The sequence below is a fragment of the Syngnathus acus genome, chromosome 13, assembly GCF_901709675.1.
Source record: "Syngnathus acus chromosome 13, fSynAcu1.2, whole genome shotgun sequence".
In the NCBI taxonomy this organism is placed as follows: Eukaryota; Metazoa; Chordata; class Actinopteri; order Syngnathiformes; family Syngnathidae; genus Syngnathus; species Syngnathus acus.
The window spans coordinates 7,921,312-7,944,064 of record NC_051098.1 but is presented as its reverse complement, the minus strand read 5'-3'; the positions used below and the strand labels follow the sequence as shown (position 1 = coordinate 7,944,064).

At 40.1% G+C, this 22,753-nt stretch overlaps 1 protein-coding gene across 5 annotated transcripts; it reads left to right on the top strand.

Moving 5' to 3' along the window:
• Positions 1-1,299: 1,299 nt before the first annotated feature.
• Positions 1,300-21,201, top strand: st3gal4 (ST3 beta-galactoside alpha-2,3-sialyltransferase 4). Of its 5 annotated transcripts, none has more exons than XM_037267889.1 (11): positions 1,300-1,595; positions 4,464-4,534; positions 10,064-10,148; positions 10,628-10,717; positions 12,527-12,624; positions 13,029-13,092; positions 13,187-13,282; positions 14,669-14,858; positions 15,228-15,365; positions 20,577-20,729; positions 20,799-21,201. In XM_037267889.1, the coding sequence occupies exons 2-11, from the start codon at positions 4,519-4,521 to the stop codon at positions 20,886-20,888; spliced, it is 1,020 nt and encodes a 339-aa protein (XP_037123784.1). In that variant the 5' UTR covers positions 1,300-1,595; positions 4,464-4,518; the 3' UTR covers positions 20,889-21,201. The 5 variants fall into 5 exon arrangements, with proteins under 5 accessions (XP_037123784.1, XP_037123785.1, XP_037123782.1 ...); XM_037267887.1 differs by lacking the exon at positions 1,300-1,595 and adding an exon at positions 2,886-2,908 and having other exon boundaries at positions 20,580-20,729; XM_037267885.1 differs by lacking the exon at positions 1,300-1,595 and adding an exon at positions 2,886-2,908.
• Positions 21,202-22,753: the final 1,552 nt, after the last annotated feature.

The following is a 22,753-nucleotide window of genomic DNA, read 5'->3' as shown; positions in this document are numbered from 1 at the left end:
CAATTCATTCCAGGCCAATAAGGCCCAACGACTTATAATTTTTTTAAGTATGCCCACTTTCCTATGTAATATCCAACAAACACAGCCTTTTTTAAACAAAACAATTACAGACTTCTCTTCAACAAATACAGGATGACTTAAAGGGTAGCTTGCATGTACAAGCGCACTGGCTGCGTGCACGCAAAAGGTACACAGCTGGCAAAAAAGTCAGTTTGCAGGCTGCAACATGTGTTTATGCTTCAGTGGACTGTTACTTGCTGTTGTGCAATAACCAGAACAGCAGAGTGAAACCCTGTGCGTGTTTTGATGAAATCTGATTGGCGCTTTGCTTTCCAGTGGGGGTGGGAGTTCTCAGATGCTGCTGAGGCAGGATCCAGCAGCATGACATTTCAGCATAGTGGCAAAATGGCAAAATATTACTAAACAACTGCTGACTACCCTCACCTCATTTAAGGGCTGTGTTTGTGACTCAACAACTGAGGAAAACACTGGGCCAAAATGAATAAATTTATCACTGTATTTTACTAGAAAAAGAATGTCAAGTGACAGTCAAACATGGTATTAGTCTTGTGATGGTCTGAGGTTGGTTTGCTACACCAGGAACTGGATGACCATGAATTTTGCGCTTCACCAGAAAATCCTGAGGAAGAATGTTTGCCCATCAGTTTGTAACCTCAAGCTGAAGAGCATTTGGGTACTTCATCGCGACAACATTCAAAAATACATCAGCTTCTGAATGCCTTTAAAAAAACAAACAAGATTCTTGAGTAGTCAATTCAAAGTCAAGGCTTGAATCTGATTGCAATGCTGTAACATTCATCCTCCTTTTTTTGTTGGGTGGAGAGCTGCATGGTCCTTGTCTGGGGCCCCCACAGAGTTATGTATAAACACCCTGCTCAAGAGTGCTGCGAGGAAATCCCTCACAGCAGTGCTTCTGTATGGAAATAACGTTGTAACATTCCTATGGCCCCCATTTGCAAACAACAACAACAAAGGGATGTCATCTAATGTGGACTTTTGGGCAGAATTTGGCAGCCTCAAATTCTTAAAGTCAGAATTGTACGAGGTAGGTGTGGAAATGACTACCACTATAGCGTGCTTAATTCAGACACTCAGAAATAAAAGTAATAATAATAACCATAGGCCGGAAATTCCAGAGTCAACTGCTGTGGCACTCATGACCAGATTTGGATTTGTGCATGAAGAAAACGATAAAACATCAATGCAGCGAAAAATCGGTGTGCGCCATTGGGCCGTCAATGCGCGTGTCCTTCTTTTGCGCATGCGCGGTAGCGCTGTTGGGAAGGTGCCTCTGGAGGAGTGGAAGGAAAGGGGATGCGCTTGGAGCGCGAGCCGCTATGTGTCTGCCGAGGACTGCACACCAATCGGGCCAACTGTTATTTCCCCGGTGGTCCGCTTGTCGGCTCGTCTTTTGCGCGGCGCAACGTGATGCTTGCCGTACTTGGCCGATGCTTGCGGAGCCGCGTCTTTCCCACGGTGGGAATAATGTCGCCCATCGCGGCGGTGTAAATCTGAAAACTGGGTTCATCTTCTTCTCTTCGGATTAAATCTGCATATTGGTGTCGGTCACATTGGTGAGTAAAGCTGTTTGAATCCGCTGGGGAAAAAATAAAATCAAATAAAAAATCACTGGAGAAGTATTGGGCAATCTGACCTGTCGCCTTGCGTGTTTTGATTTAAAGAGTCAAATATTTTATTTGGCAGCTATTGCAGACGCTGTTATGTTAATCACAAATTCACTAGTCAAAGTCTGCTTTATTGTCAATTTCTTCACATGCCAAGACACACAAATAAATCGAAATGACGTTCCCACTATCCCACGTGGCATTGATTTGCATTAGCTCTGACAGTCAAACATGAACTCAGTGCATGGATAATGTTTGAATCACTGCACGCAAACAAATCGCACCTCTTGTTGCACGTGAGCTGCAAACATGGATTTGGATTTTGCTGGGTGCAGACGATTGACTTCAATGTAGCTGTTGTGTCCTGTTAAATTGAACACGTCATTGAATATCTCCTCTTGAGGGAATTGTGTAACGTATAAGTTTAGATGACGTATTTAGTTTATTTCCATTCAGGGTGGTGCGCTAATGCAGTATCCCAGAAAGTTAGACTTGTTTTTAAAATTAACTGCAAATTTAATTGGGTAGCACAAATACAGTAGTGCATTTTTATCTCAACTAGAAAAAGTAAAAGACACCAGAAATAAAATTTTGTTGATCAATTATGAATCGATAAAAATGTTTCCTCTGAGACAGACAATTTATGATTGTCGTCTATTGAATAAATAACGTGTGAACCAACTTGTAGTGTTGTAAGTAAGGATATCTTTATGATGCATTCACGTGACCCGGACTCTGAATAGCTGATCATTTTATCTACATTTTATGAGCTTGAATATACTCAATTTTCCATATATATAGTCTGGGTGGAGAACAACAGGAAAGTTGCAAAATCCATCCCAAATGAAGAAATTCTTGTGTAACTGACCGCGCTGTATTAGATTAAATATAGTTCTCTTCCCTCCATTTTGGGCACTGTAACACACAATGAAGAAAAGAGGGATGTTTGCTCTAGAATGGCCTGCAGAGACTCACTTCGCTCACATGGTTACAACTCCCATGAGAAAATGCATTTAGGAAGCAAAAGGATTTGATTAAAGGCTTTTTTGAGACTGTCCTCACACTAAGTGTAGTTAAACTGCTACATCCCGATTTAGCTCGTCTGACTGGATTAAAAAAAAGGATTATGTGTTTGTGTTCAAAGTCATTCTCTGTTGTGATTTTTTATTTTTTTGCCCCGGGCGAAAATTCAAGCAACATCCGAAATGGGTTTGTCATTTGTACGTCATCCATGGCTCACAGAGCTTGTTAAGCATGCAAAGGTATTCGTGTCCTTCACATATGGGTTCTTGTTCGTTTGAAATCTTTAATGTCAAACACGAGTCATTCTGATTCATGGAATTAATCAGTTGTGCATTCAAGCAGTGTTTCGTAATGCTTCAATATTGTGAAAAAAAATCAAGCCATTGTCTCTGCTCTCAAATGCTGTGGGCATGTCCTCAAATGTGCTGAAACCACGCTCAAACAAAGGAAATAGAGCTGCTGCGTGTCTTGTAGAGGTTTCCTCCGGCCACTAAAGGGCACTGGGCTATTGTTTATTGACATCTTGTTGAGTCACCCTTTTCAGTATTTTTGTTCTGGGTCATGTCGGAGCTTTACGTGCAGCTCGTATGGCATTGCCAACTTTACCCCTTTAAGTGGTCCCATTTTATTTATTATTAGTGTTGCTAGTGTTCCCTGCACATTAAGTTTATTATGGTCGTAGCTGAGACTTTGTATGTTTGCAGAGCTCTTTAATCTATGTCAATAAATGTTATATTAATAAAACTTATGAGTCCCCAAAGAAACATCTCTTTCCTGACAATCCTCTTTGTGCATTTTCTCTAACAAATGATGATTAAACATTAAAACACCTGCGGCTTATAGTCTTACATATGAACAAAACAAGATTTTCCCCTAATTTTAGCTGGTGCGGTTTATAATCAGGTGCGGTTTATAGTCCAGAAATTACGGTAATTCTCAAGTCTTTTCAAGTTGGCAGCAATCACCTTCAAACTTGTATCATCTGAGTATCAGAATCTATAGGGACAATGTAAATGCAAAAATGCAAAGTGCAGTCATTGCGCTCACAAAAAACGATAAAGCCAAGGTGCAACGTGCACATGTTTGAAGTACAGTTGTCTGAGTGGTGCTGCAGTTTTCTCAGAATACCATCTTAACAGGGAATCTGGTTGGAAACTGGCTAAAACTGTTTTTCCCATGAAATCCTTAAGGCAGAGTCACTTGGTGGGAAGTTCCTGAATCATCCTTAATCATTCCAGTGTGTGACTATCATCATTGAAGGGGAAGTGCTTTGATGGGAACGGTAGATCTGATGCCACTGGGTCCCACTAGCATCACATCATGCTCAGTAATGTTGAAGTCCTTTGAAAACTGATCCGTGTAGCTGATTGATTGATTGAACATTTATTGATCCCGGGGATGGGGAAATTCAGGCCCTAGCAGTATTCATACCACAGAGCGGGTATACAAAAGACACACAGATAGCATGAGCGCAACTCAATAGGCTCTCATAAGGCTGCCACACAACGGCGCCACAAAGAAAGCCAGCAAGTGCAGTTGGTCTACATGGGGCTAGCACGGCGAAGGTCGTTGGTTCCGACGAGCACGAGGGAGCGTAGTCCCCACAGGGGTCGTGGCTGCGAGGCCAAGGCGAGGGACCCGGTCAGCACCGGCCGGATAAGCAGGAAGCCGCTTAAAAAAAAAAATAAAACTCTTTTAATGCCAATTGCCACTCACTGAAGTATACCCCAACCTCTAAGACCTACTTTACTCCAGTACATTCCGACTAACTGTTCTTTGTTTTTACTGTACTAGAGCAAGAGCACGAGAAGCCGATCAGTTGTTTACCCAGAGTGGACAGTCACTGGAAATGACCGAGAGAAAAGGTAAACGAATTGCTGGTCAGTTAATGCCGTCACCGGTGAGCGAATTTTACTCCATTAGTATGAATAATATTGATTAAAATAAGAAGGCATTTACACTCTTTTGAGGGACTTTCCACACTCTTTTGCACTAAAGATGATAATATTTACAATTGAGCCAAGAATGCCTTTGTTGTGTTTCTTTGAAAGATTTTATCACAAAATTATTTGGAGGATCATTTTTGAGTTCAGACAATATTGGACCTGAGAGAGAGCCTGTTCTTTTTTTCTTTACCTCTCTATATTAATTTGTCCTAAAAGTTTGATGGGGTAGGGCGGCTCGGTGGCGCACTGGGTAGCACGTCCGCCTCACAGTTAGGAGGGTGCGGGTTCGATTCCACCTCCGGCCCTCCCTGTGTGGAGTTTGCATGTTCTCCCCGGGCCCGCGTGGGTTTTCTCCGGGCACTCCGGTTTCCTCCCACATCCCAAAAACATGCTTGATAGGCCGATTGAAGACTCCAAATTGTCCCTAGGTGTGAGTGCGAGTGCGGATGGTTGTTTGTCTCTGTGTGCCCTGCGATTGGCTGGCAACCGGTTCAGGGTGTCCCCCGCCTACTGCCCGATGACCGCTGAGATAGGCTCCAGCACACCCGCGACCCCCGTGGGGACTAAGCGGTTCAGAAAATGGATGGATGGAAGTTTGATGGGGTACTTAAATTCAAATTCTTTGACTCCAATCTCATCCAAGTGTCTTTTCTATAGATGTAGCACTGTAAAAAAAGAAGGGTTCCTCCCTCAAACTGGTCCCATATTGTTGCATAGTTGAGCTTCAGGAAGGGCTTACAATAGGTGTTTAATGTGATTGTCTTTCACGTCAGTTGAATCTGAAGTCCATTTTGGTGTGATAACACAGGTCCTGTGGTCTCGAAAACAGTCTTCAGAAAGAGATGCACACATCCTAATATGTGACTGAACAGTAAGATAACACCTGCTGCTGCACATTTAGGGAACTACTATATGCTGACAAGTCAGGTGTCAAAGGGCAAGTCATATAGTTTGCATTAAATCCACAGACTCTGGTGGTGTAAAATGTGCATGTTCTTCTTTCCTATCCTCAGTTCCCCTCCAACTTTGGCTCTTCTTGATTTACTACCAGTGTTATGTTGCTGCAATGTTGTTGTTGATTGGCTGTGCAGGACAAATTGGAAGCATTCCGAGTGGTTCGTTGTATTACCATTATTCTGTCGTATAGGCGTGATGTTTTACAGTCCATAAACTCGGGTTACTCTGTGACAAGTTGTCAGTGCGTCAAGCTGTCTTTCGGGTAGAATGTGTATTTTTTTTCTGCGTCCAGCCCTGTTTTCAGTTTATCATTGATGAAGTCTTCTACTTTTCAAGTTTCATGTCATGTCTGCTTCTGGGTCTATTTTCTGCTCCATACGTGACTCGTTACTTGTTTTGGTTTAGGAAGATGTATTTTCATATATGAAGACTTTTGCTTTTCAACTTCTGTTATGCCGGCTTCTGGGTTCAAAAACTGCTCCTCACGTGACAGTACTGCAAAGGGAGGTGCTGACATAGAATTGTTTCTATTCAACCACATCGTGCAATGAGCAGATGTGACAGGGCAAAGGGGAAAGTGAAGATGTCCCTGACAAGTAAGCTCTTTTCCTCTATGTGTCTGTCTGTGGCGTGAACATGGACTTGATGTAATATTGTGTGATGTAACATGAAATCGTAGATTTTTACTTTTCATTACTTTATCGAACAATGTGCAGATAATGGCAGCAATCCGTACCCCACATATGTAACAGTAACTGTGTATCAGAGATATTGCAAGAAGACATTTGGGACAATTGTCTGCTTCCAGCTTTGTGGGAATAGTTTTCGGGAAGGTCCTTTTTTATTCCAGTGCAGAAATTGAGGTTTATAGAGTCACGGCTGGAGGAGTTCAATGTGGAAGAACTTGTCTTACAAAACCCATCAAACACCTTTGGGATGAATCAGAAAAGGTTCCAAATTCTTTGACTTCTGGAGGAATGGACAGAATATCCCATTGAACCCACTTGGTATGACTGCAAAAGGGCTGGACATGAGGTGTCAGAAAAGTGCCAGGACACACTACACCACACAACACAAAACATATACGTATTTCAAACAAGTATTTCCTTTATCCTTGTTTTGGGTGAATTAAAATGAAACCATTGCTTATAAATATAACGATGATCAAGGTTTTTTTTGCTCACACTGTACTCAAAGTAAGGTGAGCCCCCCCCCCCCTAATAACGATCGTTTGAAGTGGAAACGTTTTGCAGTGGTGGGGTAATGTTTGCAATGTTTCACCTTAACCCATCTTCTCGCGTGTCACTTCAGTTTGGCTGTCAGCATGTGGTGGCAAGGCAGGATGTTTGGCAGCGTTGGCGCCTCACACCACTTCCTGAAACTCTAACGTTCATGCCTCTGTAGTTTTTGCCACATGGGTGAAGGGTAAAGCGAATCTCGCGTCTTGGGCTGGGATAAAAGATGCTGCACTAACAATATTAGTGCAACAAAATTTATGATCGAGATTCAATATACAGTTTTTTTTCATGAATAATGCGCAAAACTTAACTAATTTATTGTCCTAAAATCTTGGGTGCGTATTATACAATTAATATAATACAATTATATTAACAACAATTTTTGAAGAAAATCTCCCTCGAAATAAAACTTGAAATCACATTTCTTCTTGTTTGTTGTCAATCGCGCATCGCATTCAGCCATCCTGCCCAACACACTTAGTCAGTAAAATTCATAATTGACGACACATCGTTTGATGCGATGATGCAATCCTTGATGGTGTGTTATTGTCAAATATTGTTTGTTTTTTAATCTCCATCGCAGACCGGATAGCATACGGAGGCCGCCATGACAGTATGCGCAGAACGGATGCGCAAGACACGTCAATCGCGCATCGCATTCAGCCATCCTGCCCAACACACTTAGTCAGTAAAATTCATAATTGACGACACATCGTTTCATGCGATGATGCAATCCTTGATGGTGTGTTATTGTCAAATATTGTTTGTTTTTTAATCTCCATCGCAGACTGGATAGCATATGGAGGCCGCCATTACAGTATGCGCAGAACGGATGCGCAAGACACGTCAGCTATATAAAGAGCGAAAGTTCACTTTTCTTCCTATTACTTTCAATTCACAGTTTAATTAGCAGTTTCAATCAGCAAATAAGAAAATGCGTATTACAGGTAATATTTTATTTCACAACACTTTGCCTTGTTCCTTTCTTCTCTACTGTTCACTTCAAACACGCTCCACACGAACACAATGCTCTCGTATCAGACGCTTGCTCGATCACCTGCTCGTTTGCTGTCATAATGTACCCTACACAAATCCGAAACATTTGTTGCGGCTCCGAGTCACGACGAGGGGCAGGTTTTGGTTTCCAAGGGTGTTTTTATTCCTCCTCAACTTCTCTCGCATACAGAGCCGCCTTTTTCAATAAATAAATAAATAAGTATTATATATATTATTATTATAATAATAAATAATTGTGATAACTGGAACATCACTCAAATATTGGTGATCCCGTTGAGAGTCTCACATATCAAACTCAAAGTCAAAGTCTGCTTTATTGTCAATTTCTTCACAGGCCAAGACACACAAAGAAATCGAAATAACGTTCCCACTATCCCACGGTGACAAGACATAGTACACAATACACATACAAGTAAACAACACAAAATAATAAAAACAAGAAGGCACAAACAATGAATAAATGAGTGGTGAATAAATAATAAATAAACAAATAACATAATAAATAAGAGGAGCAAAAATGGAGCAAGTGTGCATACAGCAGACAGTCAGAATATAGCGCAAAAGTACAGGACGCTACGCAGAAGGGAGGAGAGATTTATTTATTTATATATATTTCTTTGCTATCGAGTTTGCTACTGCATGCGCAGTGATACTGACCGGCAGAATAACATCCGGTTGTTCCCAAAGATGATCTTTTTTCTGAAATAATTTTACGTTTACGGACTTAAGTAACCCGGGTCATACCAAAGACTATAAAAATGGGACCCATTGCCTCCCTGCTTGGCACTCAGCATTAAGGGTTGGAATTGGGAGGTTAGATCCCCAAATGATTCCCGAGCGCGGCGCCGCTGCTGCTCACTGTTCCCCTCTCCCCCAGGGGATGGATCAAAATCACACGGGGATGGGTCAAATGCAGAGGACAAATTTCACCACACCCAGATGTGTGTGTGACGATCATTGGGACTTAAAAAAAAAGTCAAAATTTGGGTGCGTATTATACATGGGTACAGGCTTTTTTCCAGCATCGACATGCCATTCTTAGGGTGCGTATTATACATGGGGGCGCATTATACATGGGAAAAACGGTACAATATTTACCAATATCCACTGCTAACTGTATAACATATAGCATTTTAAGACACCAAGTCTTTGGCTAAAGAATAAAATGCGTAGTCTTCCAAATACATTATTGTGATTGCTTGAGCTTTTTTTTTTACTTTCGTGCTTGCCTTGTTAGCTGAGTGCAAAAGAGACTGCCCTGCTGGCTCAAGATAACAATTATCACATGCAACTCCTGTGGTCTGCAGCATCTTTTTGGCAGTGATGAAAATGAGAATTGCAGTACAGTCCAACCAACAAAGTCAAGCTCAGTCCATTCGGCGCTTTGATGCTGGTGGTTTTTAACTTTAACACCTATTTTCCCTTGATCTCAAGTGAATATTTATGTTTCAAGCTTGCAGTATTACCACCGTAAAACTGTATAGGCAGTTTTTATATTTTCGGTACTCCCTACCGTCATGCAAGTGTCTAAGAAAAATAAAACCACTCACCTCTTGAAGCTCTAGACTGTGCCAGTGATGAGAATTAATAGATGTTGTCTTGTGTTTAATAACTGTATTTCTATTAGGATACACTTGTTAAACTTCACATGTAATTAATTATATTGCTCATACTAAAGAGCTTGATGTCATTAGTTTTTATATAACTACCATTATACTTTTTATATTCGTTTTACTGCAATTAATTGTATTGCTCATACTAAAGAATCGTTAGTTTTTATATAACTACCATTATACTTTTTATATTTGTTTTATTGCAATCAATCCATTCACCCATTTTCTGCTTGTCCTCATTAGGGTTAGCTTGAGTCTGAAACAAACTTAAATATATTCATTGTATTTAACAAAAAAAAACTTTGGAGGAATTACAAAAAAGTGGGTTAACTTTATTTAAGGTTTCAATTTGATCAAATAACTTGATGTTTTGCTGTGTGTGCAATCGTGCTTTATAATATACCGTAATTTTCGGACTATAAGTCGCACCGGAGTATAAGTCGCACCAGCCATAAAATGCCCAAAAAAGTGAAAAAAAACATATATATGTATATAAGTCGCTCCTGAGTATAAGTCGCCCCCCCACCCAAACTATGAAAAAAAACGCGACTTATAGTCCGAAAATTACGGTATATATTATATTGCAAATATTGATGTAATTCTTTTTTTTTTCTTGACTCCAGCATGGTGCCTTAGGCTTCTACCAGTTCTCCTCTTCTTCATGTCCTTTCTCACATACTACTACTGTTCCTATGCCATACTTCAAAGGTAAAGACACATACACACATGAGCACGTACACGCGCGCGCGCGCGCACACACACACACACACACACACACACACACACACGCGCGCACACACACACACACACACACACACACACACACACACACACACACACACACACACACACACACACACACACACACACACACACACACCCCATTTCGTTTGCCATTGCTCTGGTATTAAGGTCATATCCCTCCAAAAATGCCCACTCTGCTTTAAAACTTAAAAGTAAGGACTGCAAAGTGCTGAGTCCCCAAGAGTAAAGTCGTCCAAGCCATTCACTGATCCTAGCTGCTGGTCAATTAGACCCTCATACAAACCTACTTTTGCAATTTTTGAGGCTTCTGGACTCAGTTTTTGTCTGGAGCAAAAGTTTTTTTTCCTTTTTTTTTGTATTCGGCAGCAGTTTTCCGTTTCATGCCAGTGGTGGTGATTGTCTGTGCGTCTGTCTTTTCACAGCTTTACCGGCACCAGCAAGTCTGTCAACATGAGCAAGTCTCTGTGTGGTGGCTGGCTGATGCAGAAAAAGTGGCAGAGCCTCAACTTTAAGTGCGTCACGGCATGTCTGCTTTGTTTTTATGTCTATAACTTTTTATGTCTATAACTTATTATCAGGGCGAGACAACTGTATTATTTGAACATAAAGGTTCCTGGTTCCTTGGCTGTGTTGGATAAAGTTGTTCCATCCATCATATTCAGCTTCAACTTCATAAGAAGGTTAATATGTTACCTTTGACTGACTTGACCTTATCTCAACTTTGTGATACGAGCGCTCAGTAAGCTGGGCAATTAAACTCAGTTCAGCTCAGCTAACAAAGAACAGCAGTTTGGCAAATAGTGAACATTTCATCAACAAAGAGGTTTCAAACTGTTTAATGACACTCCCAGTTGAAGTTTACTGTCAAGCTAAGAAAACTCACTCCTTGTTTTTCAAACAGCCAAATTACATTGCCTTAGGAACAAGAACACTAACATCCATCATATAATGGAAAATACCATTGACATGCTAACTGCATTGACGGTTGCTTTAAGCAACAGGTATTTAAACGGCAAAATAGACAGACAATTATTTTACATATTACATTATTTTATAATCATTACTCCAAAGCATATATTCTTTATCCTCTACAAAAATTAATAATTTTATAGAATCTTAGTGAGTCACAGAAATCTATTCTTTAGGATTGTGTTATACAGTTCTGCCTGCTAGTGGCCAAGGTGGGCACACCAGGAGGAGCAGCACACTGAATAAAATTAAAGCATTAAATCATAATGCACAAGAAACTGTTTAAGGCTTTTAATTCCAGATTAATTATGCTAATATACTATGTTTATAATAGTACAATATTAAAAAGCGCTCTCATCAAATTTTCCATACAAAATGCATTTTTAGGGGGCGGGGCGGGCTGGAACAGATTAAAGGTATTTCCATTTATTTTAAGGGGGAAAGATTTGAAATAGGAGTGTTTTGAGTGTGGTCACGGAATGAATTAAACTTGTATCTCAAAGCACCACTACGCATGAATTCTTTGTGATACTTCTCTTTTGTTGGATGTCATTATACTGAACAGATGTAGCTCCTGAAGTGAAGTGTCTGCAGAGTGTTTATTACTGATCCCTTTCCAAATTTTGTTATAGTTTCCATCTGTGGTCTATCACAAAACATATCAAGACCAGTTTATTTATTTCCCCTCAGCTCTTAATTCTCCACTTCTACATGTTGACCTTTTAAAACCCTAATCTGTATGAGGAAAAACATTGAATACACAAAGTTCACTTTTTTTTTTATGCTTGCGATTCACATCAGCCATTACAGTCCCTGGGTGATCTTCCAGGTAATTGCAGTGATCTTTTGTATAATTAAACCCCTCCCCTAAAGTATATCTCCATGTCCTATGGCGAGCTAGCTGGCATATGATGCTCGTAACTGTTTGTCAAGATAGTAGGTCATAAACCGTTTGAGTCCAAAGCCGACAAACACAAAAACATTTGATGCATTTGTCTTGCCTCAGAAGCTCTGTGAACGTTGTTTTCTTTTCCCTTTCCTCCGCCAAAGCGTGCCAACAGAGTATTCTAATGAGGGTCATAGCAATTCAAATTGTCCGTCTGCTCTGCTGATAATGAGTGTTTCACCTTTCTAATATATACCAGAAGCACATTGGCAAGTTAATGAATTGCCCAAGCCAAGCACAAGGAGTTCTCTACATCACTTGGATGTGTTTACTGGCTGTATAGTTTACATTGTCTATTGTGTGTTTTTTCATCACTGAACAACCACAAAAATGACTTTGCTGCCACTTCTTTTTTTTTAATCTGTAATTAGATTCATGTGTGTAATAATTGATGTTTCTCCAACAGCATTAGCAGGCAGACACAGCTCTTCCTAAAACTAGGAGATTTCTTCTGGCGAGAACATCTGTCAACGTTGGCGCTACCTTATGGCATCAAGGGCAGTGGTATGTACAGTATAAGTAGATATCGTGTGCTGTTTTTTTCCTTTTTGTTTTTTGAAATGTAACATTTTTTTTACACTGAATCTCTGTATTTTTGTGTCTTTTATGACTCAAACTGATAAAGAACATTTGTCCTGTTTATAAATTCCAGGGGCCATACAAATGAAAAAATATGATGCAACATCAGATTTTTTTCTTTTTTTTTTTTACATCAAATACTGCACTTTGATTTGTTTTTAGAATTACAGACCACAAAGGATTAAACGCTCCCGCTGGACCGTACGTGGCCCACGTGCCGTAGTTTCTCCACCCCTCCTTTAATCCTCCTTATGCAGCCTGCTTCTTGATTTATTTGTTTTCTTACAATCGTATGTTTTAAACTGCTCCCTTTTGCCTTTTCCTCCCAGAACTGCAGCTCCTGAAAATTCTCGCAGCAACAGCAAATGATCAGATGCCGGCCAACATAGACAAGTAAATGTGACACGGCTAAGTGCCTTGGTTTTAGTTTTGTATTAGATTTCATCCAGAAAGATGAACAATGTCTCTTGCCTTTCTTTTCTTCCAGCCTTGAATGCAGAACCTGTGTTGTCATCGGCAACGGTTTTGCCATTAAAAACACATCCCTCGGAGGCATCATTAACAAACATGATGTGGTCATCCGGTAAGAATAAATGAATTGTATTTATTGTGGTGATATGCTTTACATTGCTCAGGCCGTGTAAGGCGCCCTGCCCTATTCAAGAGCATCACCCAAAGTTGGGACGTTTAAAAAGAAAAAAACCTCCTATTAAATAAATCCAGAAATAGAAAATGGATTTTTGTATAAAAATATTTTGTAATGTTCAGCATTAAGACTTCAATTTTATGTTTTTATTTAATCTCTACTATCAGAAAACCTTGGGAAAATCTAAAGTGAGGTTTGTCTAAGGGAGGAAAGATAACGTTTTGTCATGCCAGGCACGAAAGCACAAATCTGACTTTACAGCTTGGAGCAGACACATGCATGCACACACTGAGTTGCTCTAAGCCTCTTTCAAACAGCCAAGCTGTTGGCTTGGTTACAATGCATTTTTCTCCCCAACATCAACGTGTCCGGGGTCTCCTCCCTAACATCTCCCTCTGAAGCTAATCAGTCCTGGGACATGTAGGTTATTGATGGTCTGAATTCAATGCATGCCTGGGAGCAAACGTCATTGGACTTGTGTCATTGAAACACAACTTGAACTTTTATTAAGCCTACTGAGGCTTGTGTGCAACCAAAAATAGTCAAGGGGTTTCATAATACTATTGGAATTTTTATCTTACTGAAGAACAAAGTGAATACTTATCTATCGATGGTCAGCCTGATACTATTAGTAGGACACAGAAAGAAGCAGGATTGGGCAGTTTGGAATTCGAGAATCTTCTATATGAAGGCGCCAAATATTATTTCACTCTTTGCGTCAACCTTTCTGGGTCGTCCATTAGAGAGGAGGTTCTAATAGTAGCAAGATGACAAGAGTTCCCAAAAATGAGTTTGTCATAATGTTAACTTTTGTGAGAGTGGCCACCTTATTATCATTTAGAACATTTCACAAAGTTTGGCGACAATTTTCCACATTTTTACTAATATGTTTTTAGATGAAAATAAGTAGTGTGGGGAAACGTACATATACTGCATTTAATAATCCATGTATTGACTGTAGTTTAAATTCACAGCCATTATTTTCTAATGTGTTCCTTGAATGTATCCACATTAGAAGGTGAAAACTGATGAAGTTATCCAATTGCATGACTTTGGATTTTTTCATTTTCAATGCACATAATGACAGAAAAAAATAGTGGAGTTATGTTCCGCAAATCTTATTGAGTAAATTCCATGGCTGTCCACCATTTGAGTAAATATAGTAAATATGAAAGAAATTGGAGGAATGTCCCGCTGACAGTACAAATAACGTTGACCACAGAACGTTTCTTGGTGATGGGAAGTGTGGGCGGGAAATCAGCATGAACATTTGTGGGATTTTGAAAATGAGAACTTATTATACGTGCAAATCTTCTCTTACAGATTCAACGACTCTCCGGTGAGGGGCTATGAGGACGACGTCGGTAACAAGACCACCATGAGGTTCTTCTACCCTGAGTCTGCCACCTATAATCCAGGCTTGAACAATGAGCCTGGCACATTAATGGTCTTGGTGCCATTTAAACAACAAGATCTACGGTGGCTCAAAGAAATACTCTACAACGAAAAGAGGGTACGATGTGTGAAAAAGCTCGAGCTCTCTCACTGTTATGTAATTGCATGCACACACGCACACGCACGCACGCACGCACACACACGCACACACACACGCACACGCACACACACTGCTTTCTCCAACCCTTGCCAGCCAACCATGTCAGGAACAAGTACTGATACGCTATTGACAAAGTGCTTTTTCCGTCACGGGCCTCTGTCATTGTAGTTGCAGCCTGCTTGTCCTAACAGTTGCTGGGCCATTAGCTGCTAATTATGCACATGGCCATGCCTCAAGTCATGAGGGAGTTAGTGGATGGCTTGTATCTCTTGTTTTGTACTGGAAATGACTTATCTTTCTGCTTATTTATGTCTGCATTCACTCCAGGTCAGGAAAGGCTTTTGGAAACCCCCTCCCCAAATCTGGTTGGGTGATGTCAGTCAAATCCGAGTGCTGGACCCGCACTTTATGCACCAGACAGCAGAGAAGCTGCTACAAATCCCCCTGAACCCCAAGAGTAAACAGGTGAGGCTCGACTTTTCAGTTTTGAAAATCATCAATCTGTAAGGCAGCTAGGCAAAGCGAAACGATGGTAGCAATTAACTGTGACCAGTCGGCAGTCTTAGCCGCAAGTTCTCCTGCTGGGAATCATTGGTGTTGTTTGTTCCCACTTACGTCTCCCACTCGAATGGGCTGGCTTGAACATCCGCTGAGCGGTCAAGGGTACTTGAGTGATAAACCGTCCTCTGAGTTCAAGTGTTACTCGGTCAATAGTCATTTGTGGGGGGATCCAATTACAACAAATTATGAGAAAGATCTTCAGTTTACGATGCAAGATAAAGCCTCCTCATTATCAAGATTGCAGCAGTGAATGGCTGAGAATTAATTTGCTTGTCATAGAAATCCAAAATACGGTTTGCATTTCAACTAAAAGGGACAACCTACAACACTCCCAAAAGCTGGTTGTTGTTGCTCAGTAATTTGACAGTCCAAGAAATAAAAAATAAAAATCACATAGGAAACTTTGAAGCAGTATTCATGGTGACAACAAGAAAACATGACGCAGTTTTTGTTTTTTGCAGTGAGTCATTAGTCTGTTTTCACTTGAGAACTTGGACCTCTGCTCTATTTGGCTTATGAGCCTGCACTTTGAAACACTTTCCCTCCAAATGACCTCCTCAATCGCTTGGGCCGTTGTTTGTATGGTGAAGCCAAGTTTCTTTTGCTTCTGCCTTGTTATCCATTTTTGTCAAAGAATGAGACCTGGTTATCCATCCATCCATCCATCCATTTTCTGAACCGCTTAGTCCCCACGGGGGTCGCGGGAGTGCTGGAGCCTATCCCAGCCGTCATCGGGCAGTAGGCGGGGGACACCCTGAACCGGTTATCCTTTTGGAAAATTTTTTATATATTCAGTATGTGTTTTTAGAATTAATCGTCCGATTAATCAATTATCTTTGCCTTTTTTTGAAATATCAACATTGGCCTTAAAAAAGTCACGTCAGTCAGGCCCTAGTCTGTGGATAGTGTGTATGAGGCACAAGCACTGGGAAGGCAGTAATCATCAGACTTGGCCCACAGGAGCTCTGCACCATCTGCACAAATTTTATAGAGCATTCCAGAAGGGGAAAATGGTGTTAAGGGGACCAGCACCAATCTGGAGGGATGCAAATTGAGACACAACTTGCGCCTGTAAGTGGTTAACCTTGGGGTGTTGACTCTTTTTAACCTTCAAGGAATACACAAAAAGTACTCAACAAATTAGCGCAAAACTTTGTGGAGCGGTGCGGGGTGTGGGCCAAGGAAGGAAGGACGGAAGGAAGGAAAGACATTAGGGGCAGATCAGAAGAAGTGGGTGTTTATGAAGCTGTGCTGTTTTGCTGAAGATTCAGATTAGTCTGGTTTGAATAGTTTGACATGGGCCCTGTCCCCTTCTGGCAGCATTGGTAAAAAAAAAAAAAAGTTATGTCTTAATAATTGGAACCTATTTCGATTGCCTTGCATTGCATTGAATTCCTGCGAGCTTGCTTAAAATATGGCCCCCAGTCTATGTCCAGTCTGTTTTCTACAACATTGGTCTTGACTAGTTTGTGGTGAAAATTACGATATAAGGTACAACATCTTTAAGCACACCTTCTTTGCTCAATGGCATTTCCCTCTTACCCATCAAGGACATTTACCAGTAGTCAAATGCCCATCCCTAGCACCACCTGACCAAACAAGCTTGCACCACAAGGGAAACCACAGAGTTGAATAAAAACAGACTCAGTGGTGCTCGTATGAAATGATTTATTCCCTCCACATTTCCAGCCTTAAGGTATTAAACTGCATCCATCAGTCATAACTGCTGTTTTCTTTCTCCTTCCCTGCCAAATAAATGACCACTTTACCGAAAATCCACATTGGTGTGTACTGTCCACCGCCGATCCCTCTTCATCATCTGCATTGCCAGCCCTTGTACAAAGCCACATGATCCTCACAGTGTGTGTTCACACTCCTCTCCCAAAACACAGGCATGTTCAGTGACAGTGTTCAGCCCACTCACCAAGGCTCCTCAGGCCTGTGTCCAAACTACACAAAGCTCTGGCATCGGCCCTATGAGACTCATACACACAGAATGTCAGCTATGTCATAATAATCGGAATGAACACAAAAAAAACCATTACTGCTTATTGATACAGTATGTTATAGCATGTTAGTCCATGACATGAGTACAAGAGGATTATCCTTTTAGTTATGTTTAAAAACGGTCACTTTGTCATCTATTAAAATCCAACCGGTTTGCTAAAACTGCTGTCCAGATGAATTTCTTGGCTCAGCTCTTTCTTCCACAGTCTGTGTGGTTGTCTACATATACATTTTGCAAATGTTACAAGCTAAAATACGCATTCCCCTCCTAACTGGGCTTCCACGATATTCTACTTGCTTGCCAAGAACAACTACAAAAAAAGAAGTTCATGACTGCATGGCCAACTTTTTGTTCTGATTACCTTGTTCTGATTAAGCAAACATGATATGGCTTTAGACTTATTGGATTCAATTCAGTAGAGAGAGGCTAATACATTCATACATTCGCAATATACACCAAACTATTAGACATGTTTGTAGACAGTAAAAACATGTAGTTTTGGTTTGAATTAATGTCAAGCCAAAGCTGGAGGATGTCTGAAGTGGGTCATCGTGGGCTCGGATATGCATATTAGCTTTGCACAGTCTAAATGTCAAACCAGATATGATCGAAAAAGAAAAGAGAGGATTTTGCTCTCCAGCCCACGTGGAAGTAATTCTTATTTGTGAGCACAGATAATCATTAAGATGCTGTCCTTTGGGGCCTCTCATAAAAGACTACACAACAAACATGTCTGAACCCATTACTCTTGCGTTAGTTTGATCCCATAGTACCATGAAAGTCCACAACTAGTGTTTGTAACATGACGCCGTACGTTCTTTGCTTCGGGATCAATTTAAACTTTTATCAGCTTGTTGTTCATTTGTTATCAGTATGGCTTCATACAAAGGACATTCACCACAAGTTTGTTTTCTATTATAAATACAGCATTTAAAAGCATTTACAAACTAAAGGATTTCAAACATTAGAAAAGCAAAGTAAAGAAATCAAAAGTAGATCATTAAAGTTATTAAAAGAATGTGCAACACTCCTTTAGTAAATGTATTTTCTACATATATAACCAATAATTGAACATAACTGAAACCTTGCTGCAGACATTTTAGACCATTTTATTAAGCTTGAAAAAAATAAAATTGTGCCTTCTATTATATTCCCGTTAATAAAATGGAATAAATGCATTTCAAATGGAAATGACCCATTTCAGGGTGAAACTGTTGCAGTCATAAAATATTTCATATCTGTTCTTACTGGCTTCACTGATATCCTTCATCAAAACTTTGTAGCGTTTTTTTAAAAAACGTTATGTGCAATAAAACTGTTGCTAAGACATCCTCATACTGGTATCTTTGTAGGCGTGGCTGTTGTTCACATTGAGATTAGATTGCATGTTTGCTCTCCTGACATTTATCATGAATTCATCTTGGGTGAAAAACAAGCAAAAAACATTAACGTTTCTGTGGACAAAGTGCACTCACTCACTCACTCACTCACTCACTCACTCACTCACTCACTCACTCACTCACTCACTCACTCACTCACTCACTCACTCACTCACTCACTCACTCACTCACTCACTCATTGTACAAATAGTTTTTTGTGACTAATAGTACAATTAATGTCAAGTGAAATTGGTAAATTTAAAAACATACTCCAACCATCCATCCATCCATCCATTTTCTGTACCGCTTTGTCCCCACGGCGGACGCGCCCGTCATCGGGCAGTAGGCGGGGGACACCCTGAACCGGTTGCCAGCCAATCACAGGGCACACAGAGACGAACAACCATCCGCACTCGCACTCACACCTAAGGGCAATTTGGAGTGCTCAATCGGCCTACCAAGCATGTTTTTGGAATGTGGGAGGAAACCGGAGTGCCCAGAGAAAACCCACGCGGACACGGGGAGAACATGCAAACTCCACGCAGGGAGGGCCGGAGGTGGAATCGAACCCGCGCCCTCCTAACTGTGAGGCGGACGTGCTAGCCATTATTATTATGGGTAATTGTGGAGAAACTGCAGAATGGACATAACCCAAAATTATGGTGTCTGCCCATAATATAAACATAAAGTTTTCCTATTCACACTCAAGTTTTTATTGAAAACGTTTCCAAATGTAGAAGTAGCTGCACCACCTCACTTCTATTGACTTCTATTGCCATCTAGTGGCACAACGCAGTAGTACATAAACAGCATACTGAATGGGATGAGAGGTGATTTTGAACATTCCAGCACAGTACATACATTTCTATTGCGTGCACCACCGTTCAAAGGTTTGTGGTCACCCAGACGATTTAGTGTTTTCCATGAAAATTAACATCGTTGCACAAGGGTTTTCAAGGGTTTACCAATCATCCATTAGCTTTCTAACACAGTTAGCAAACACAATGGACCATTAGGACACTGGAGGGATGGTTGCTGTAAATGGGCCTTTATACACCTATGTAGATATTGCAATAAAAACCAGACGTTTGACGCTAGGATAGTCATTTACCACATTAACAATGTTTGGAGTGTAGTCCTGATTAGTTTAATGTTATCCTCATTGAAAAAAATAGTGCGATTTTATTTTTAAAATAAAGACATTTCTAAGTGACTCCACACTTTTGAATGGGAGTGTATGTGTCAATCGAACTGTAGCTCAAGTCCAGATTTCTAAATCAAGTAAAACCCTTACTGATTTGAAATTAATCATCTCTATGCCCTTTCTTCAAACGTTATTGCATTTTCTCCAATACCACCACTGGAACATTTTGAATTATATCATTCAAGAAGATAGCCAAAGCTAAAAGACTGAATAGTCCAACAAAGGACCGCATTGATTTCCAATCAGCTGTTTTAAGGTGTTTTTAGGGGTATCACATGAAGAACCTGTTTTTGTTTTGTTTTGTTTTTTACATCTCACCCATCATTCATTGCTAATGCAGTCAAAGTAAGAATCCAATCGATTCTAGAATTATATTAGGAAACACAGTTCATTGTGTCAGGACATAGCAAACATCCGTTAGTTTCTCAAACAATGTATTAACAGTTTGAATTTCATATGATATTATACAGCTCGATTGATTTCCATTTGGGTTTCAAACAAATCAATGTGCGTTTCTCCCCCAGAAGCCAGTTCATCCCACGACGGGAATCCTTGCTGTCTTTGTTGCTCTCAACTACTGCGATGTGGTCCACCTAGCTGGTTTTGGGTATCCAAACTCAAGGAACATCAAGCACCCAATTCATTACTACGGCTATGATACTATGAAAGCAATGAAGGTAGGTGCTGCTGGTCCTTAAAGTGATACACATAGCACCAGTTTAATCCGATTTCTGTCCCTTTTGTAGAACTCTGCCCATGACCTTGGTCTTGAAGCTGAAGCCTTAAAAAGACTGGAGGACTCAGGTGCCATCGTTTATCTGCACCCACATTTATGATACTGTATGATAGGTTGCAAAATCAATCTATGCATGAGGTCATCTGATCTCAGTTGAAATTTCAGAGTGATTTTCCAGATGAGGATTATTCTTATTGTATGTTATTATTGTTCAGTAACATCACAAATACACCATCACAAATAGTTCACACAGCACTTGGTCTCCTCTCATATTGGAAATATGAAAGGTATCAAGGTTGTTTTCTTTTATTTATTATTATTTTTCTTCAAAAGCAATGCGACTGATACTGGTACCACTGGATACTTTGATTGTACATAATGAAATAAATGTTTAAATAAAAAAATGAACCTTTTTTTAGTGGCGTTTGTGTTCAATCTAGATTACTGTTGGCCACTAGATGGCAGTCAGCCTCCTTCGGGTGCTTCCACATCAAAACCTCTATATGCATAAAAGTTGACAAACAAGTAAAATATCCTGCTAAGAGTTAAAAGCATAATTATATTTTAATTTTATTTTTTATCAAATTATTTTATGGAGATTCATTGGACTCTAGTGTACCTGATGTAAAAACATTTTGAATTACAGTACTAAACTTATTAGCTCACATGTACAACATGGACATCTGGATTATGCTATCAGGGCCTTGAGCAAATGCTACTCACATGTCAAGTCATTAGTGTTGCCATGATTTACCCCTTGGCATTTAAAAACTAGTTTAGCTTATGGTGCATGATAGTTAACGTTGAATGACTGCTAAACTGAGGCTCATGTAAAAGTGGTACCACTAATTTTAGTTCTGTTTGGCTGTCGTTTTTGACATTCTAGAGTATGGGGTGTCAAACTTGTTTTTTCGCGAGTCGCATTGTAGTCATAGCTTCTTTCGGAGGGCCATTATGACTGTCAACCCAAATAAATGTATGAGCACCTCATATTGTATACAGTAAAAGCTACAAAACAAACTGATGAATTACTCGTTTTCAAATCAGATGAGTAAAAACTGGTCAAATATTTTAAAAAAAGATATTATTAAAAGTGAAGACAATTTGCAATTCTAGTAATGACACACGAATTTGATGCACAATTTGTCTTCGTGGGCCACATAAAATGATGTGGCGGGCCGTATTTGGCCCCCGGGCCTTGAGTTTGACACCTGTGTTCTAGCGCTTCCTTGATTTACCAAGCATTTCAAACTATTACAACTTCATAAGATTCACAAAATTCAAATCATGTTGGGAATACAGTTCACATTCCGTCATTTCACTCACATAAAAAAAACTTTAACTTAATGAGACGTTGGCCAAATTCAAACAAACATTCATACAATACTGGAAACAATTCCAATATTTCCACGGCTTTACAATTTTCCCGCAATTAGAATCCCCTTCCCAAACCAAGTCCCCAAAATGTTTTACATTTTCTTTCCAAATTTAAAGAAATCCACAGACTTTCACCATAAAATACCCAAGAGATAATTAACACACATTATTTACATATGTTTGCCCCTTGTACATTTTTTGAATAATTCAAACCATTTTAACATTCTACATGTAATAGATTAAATTAATTCCACAGCATTTCCGCTCTTCAAAATCCACATGCTAATGCTTTCTGAAATTATTTATATTGTTATCTCATCAGACTGTGCAGACACGGTAACCTTCTGTCATGTGTTTTATGATCAGATGTTGACTACCGTGTATATACACACACGTCTTGCCCAGCTTGGGTATTTGCAACACTACAATTAAACATCTCACTTCTAATTCGTTGCCCTGCGTCACTAAACAAATCCCATTTAAAGCTCGTCATGTCACACATGAGAGCCTTTCATTACAAGTGGACGGGCTATTGTCTCACAGTGAAAACAAGTTTTTCCCCTAATTGCCTACCCCACCTCCTCAATG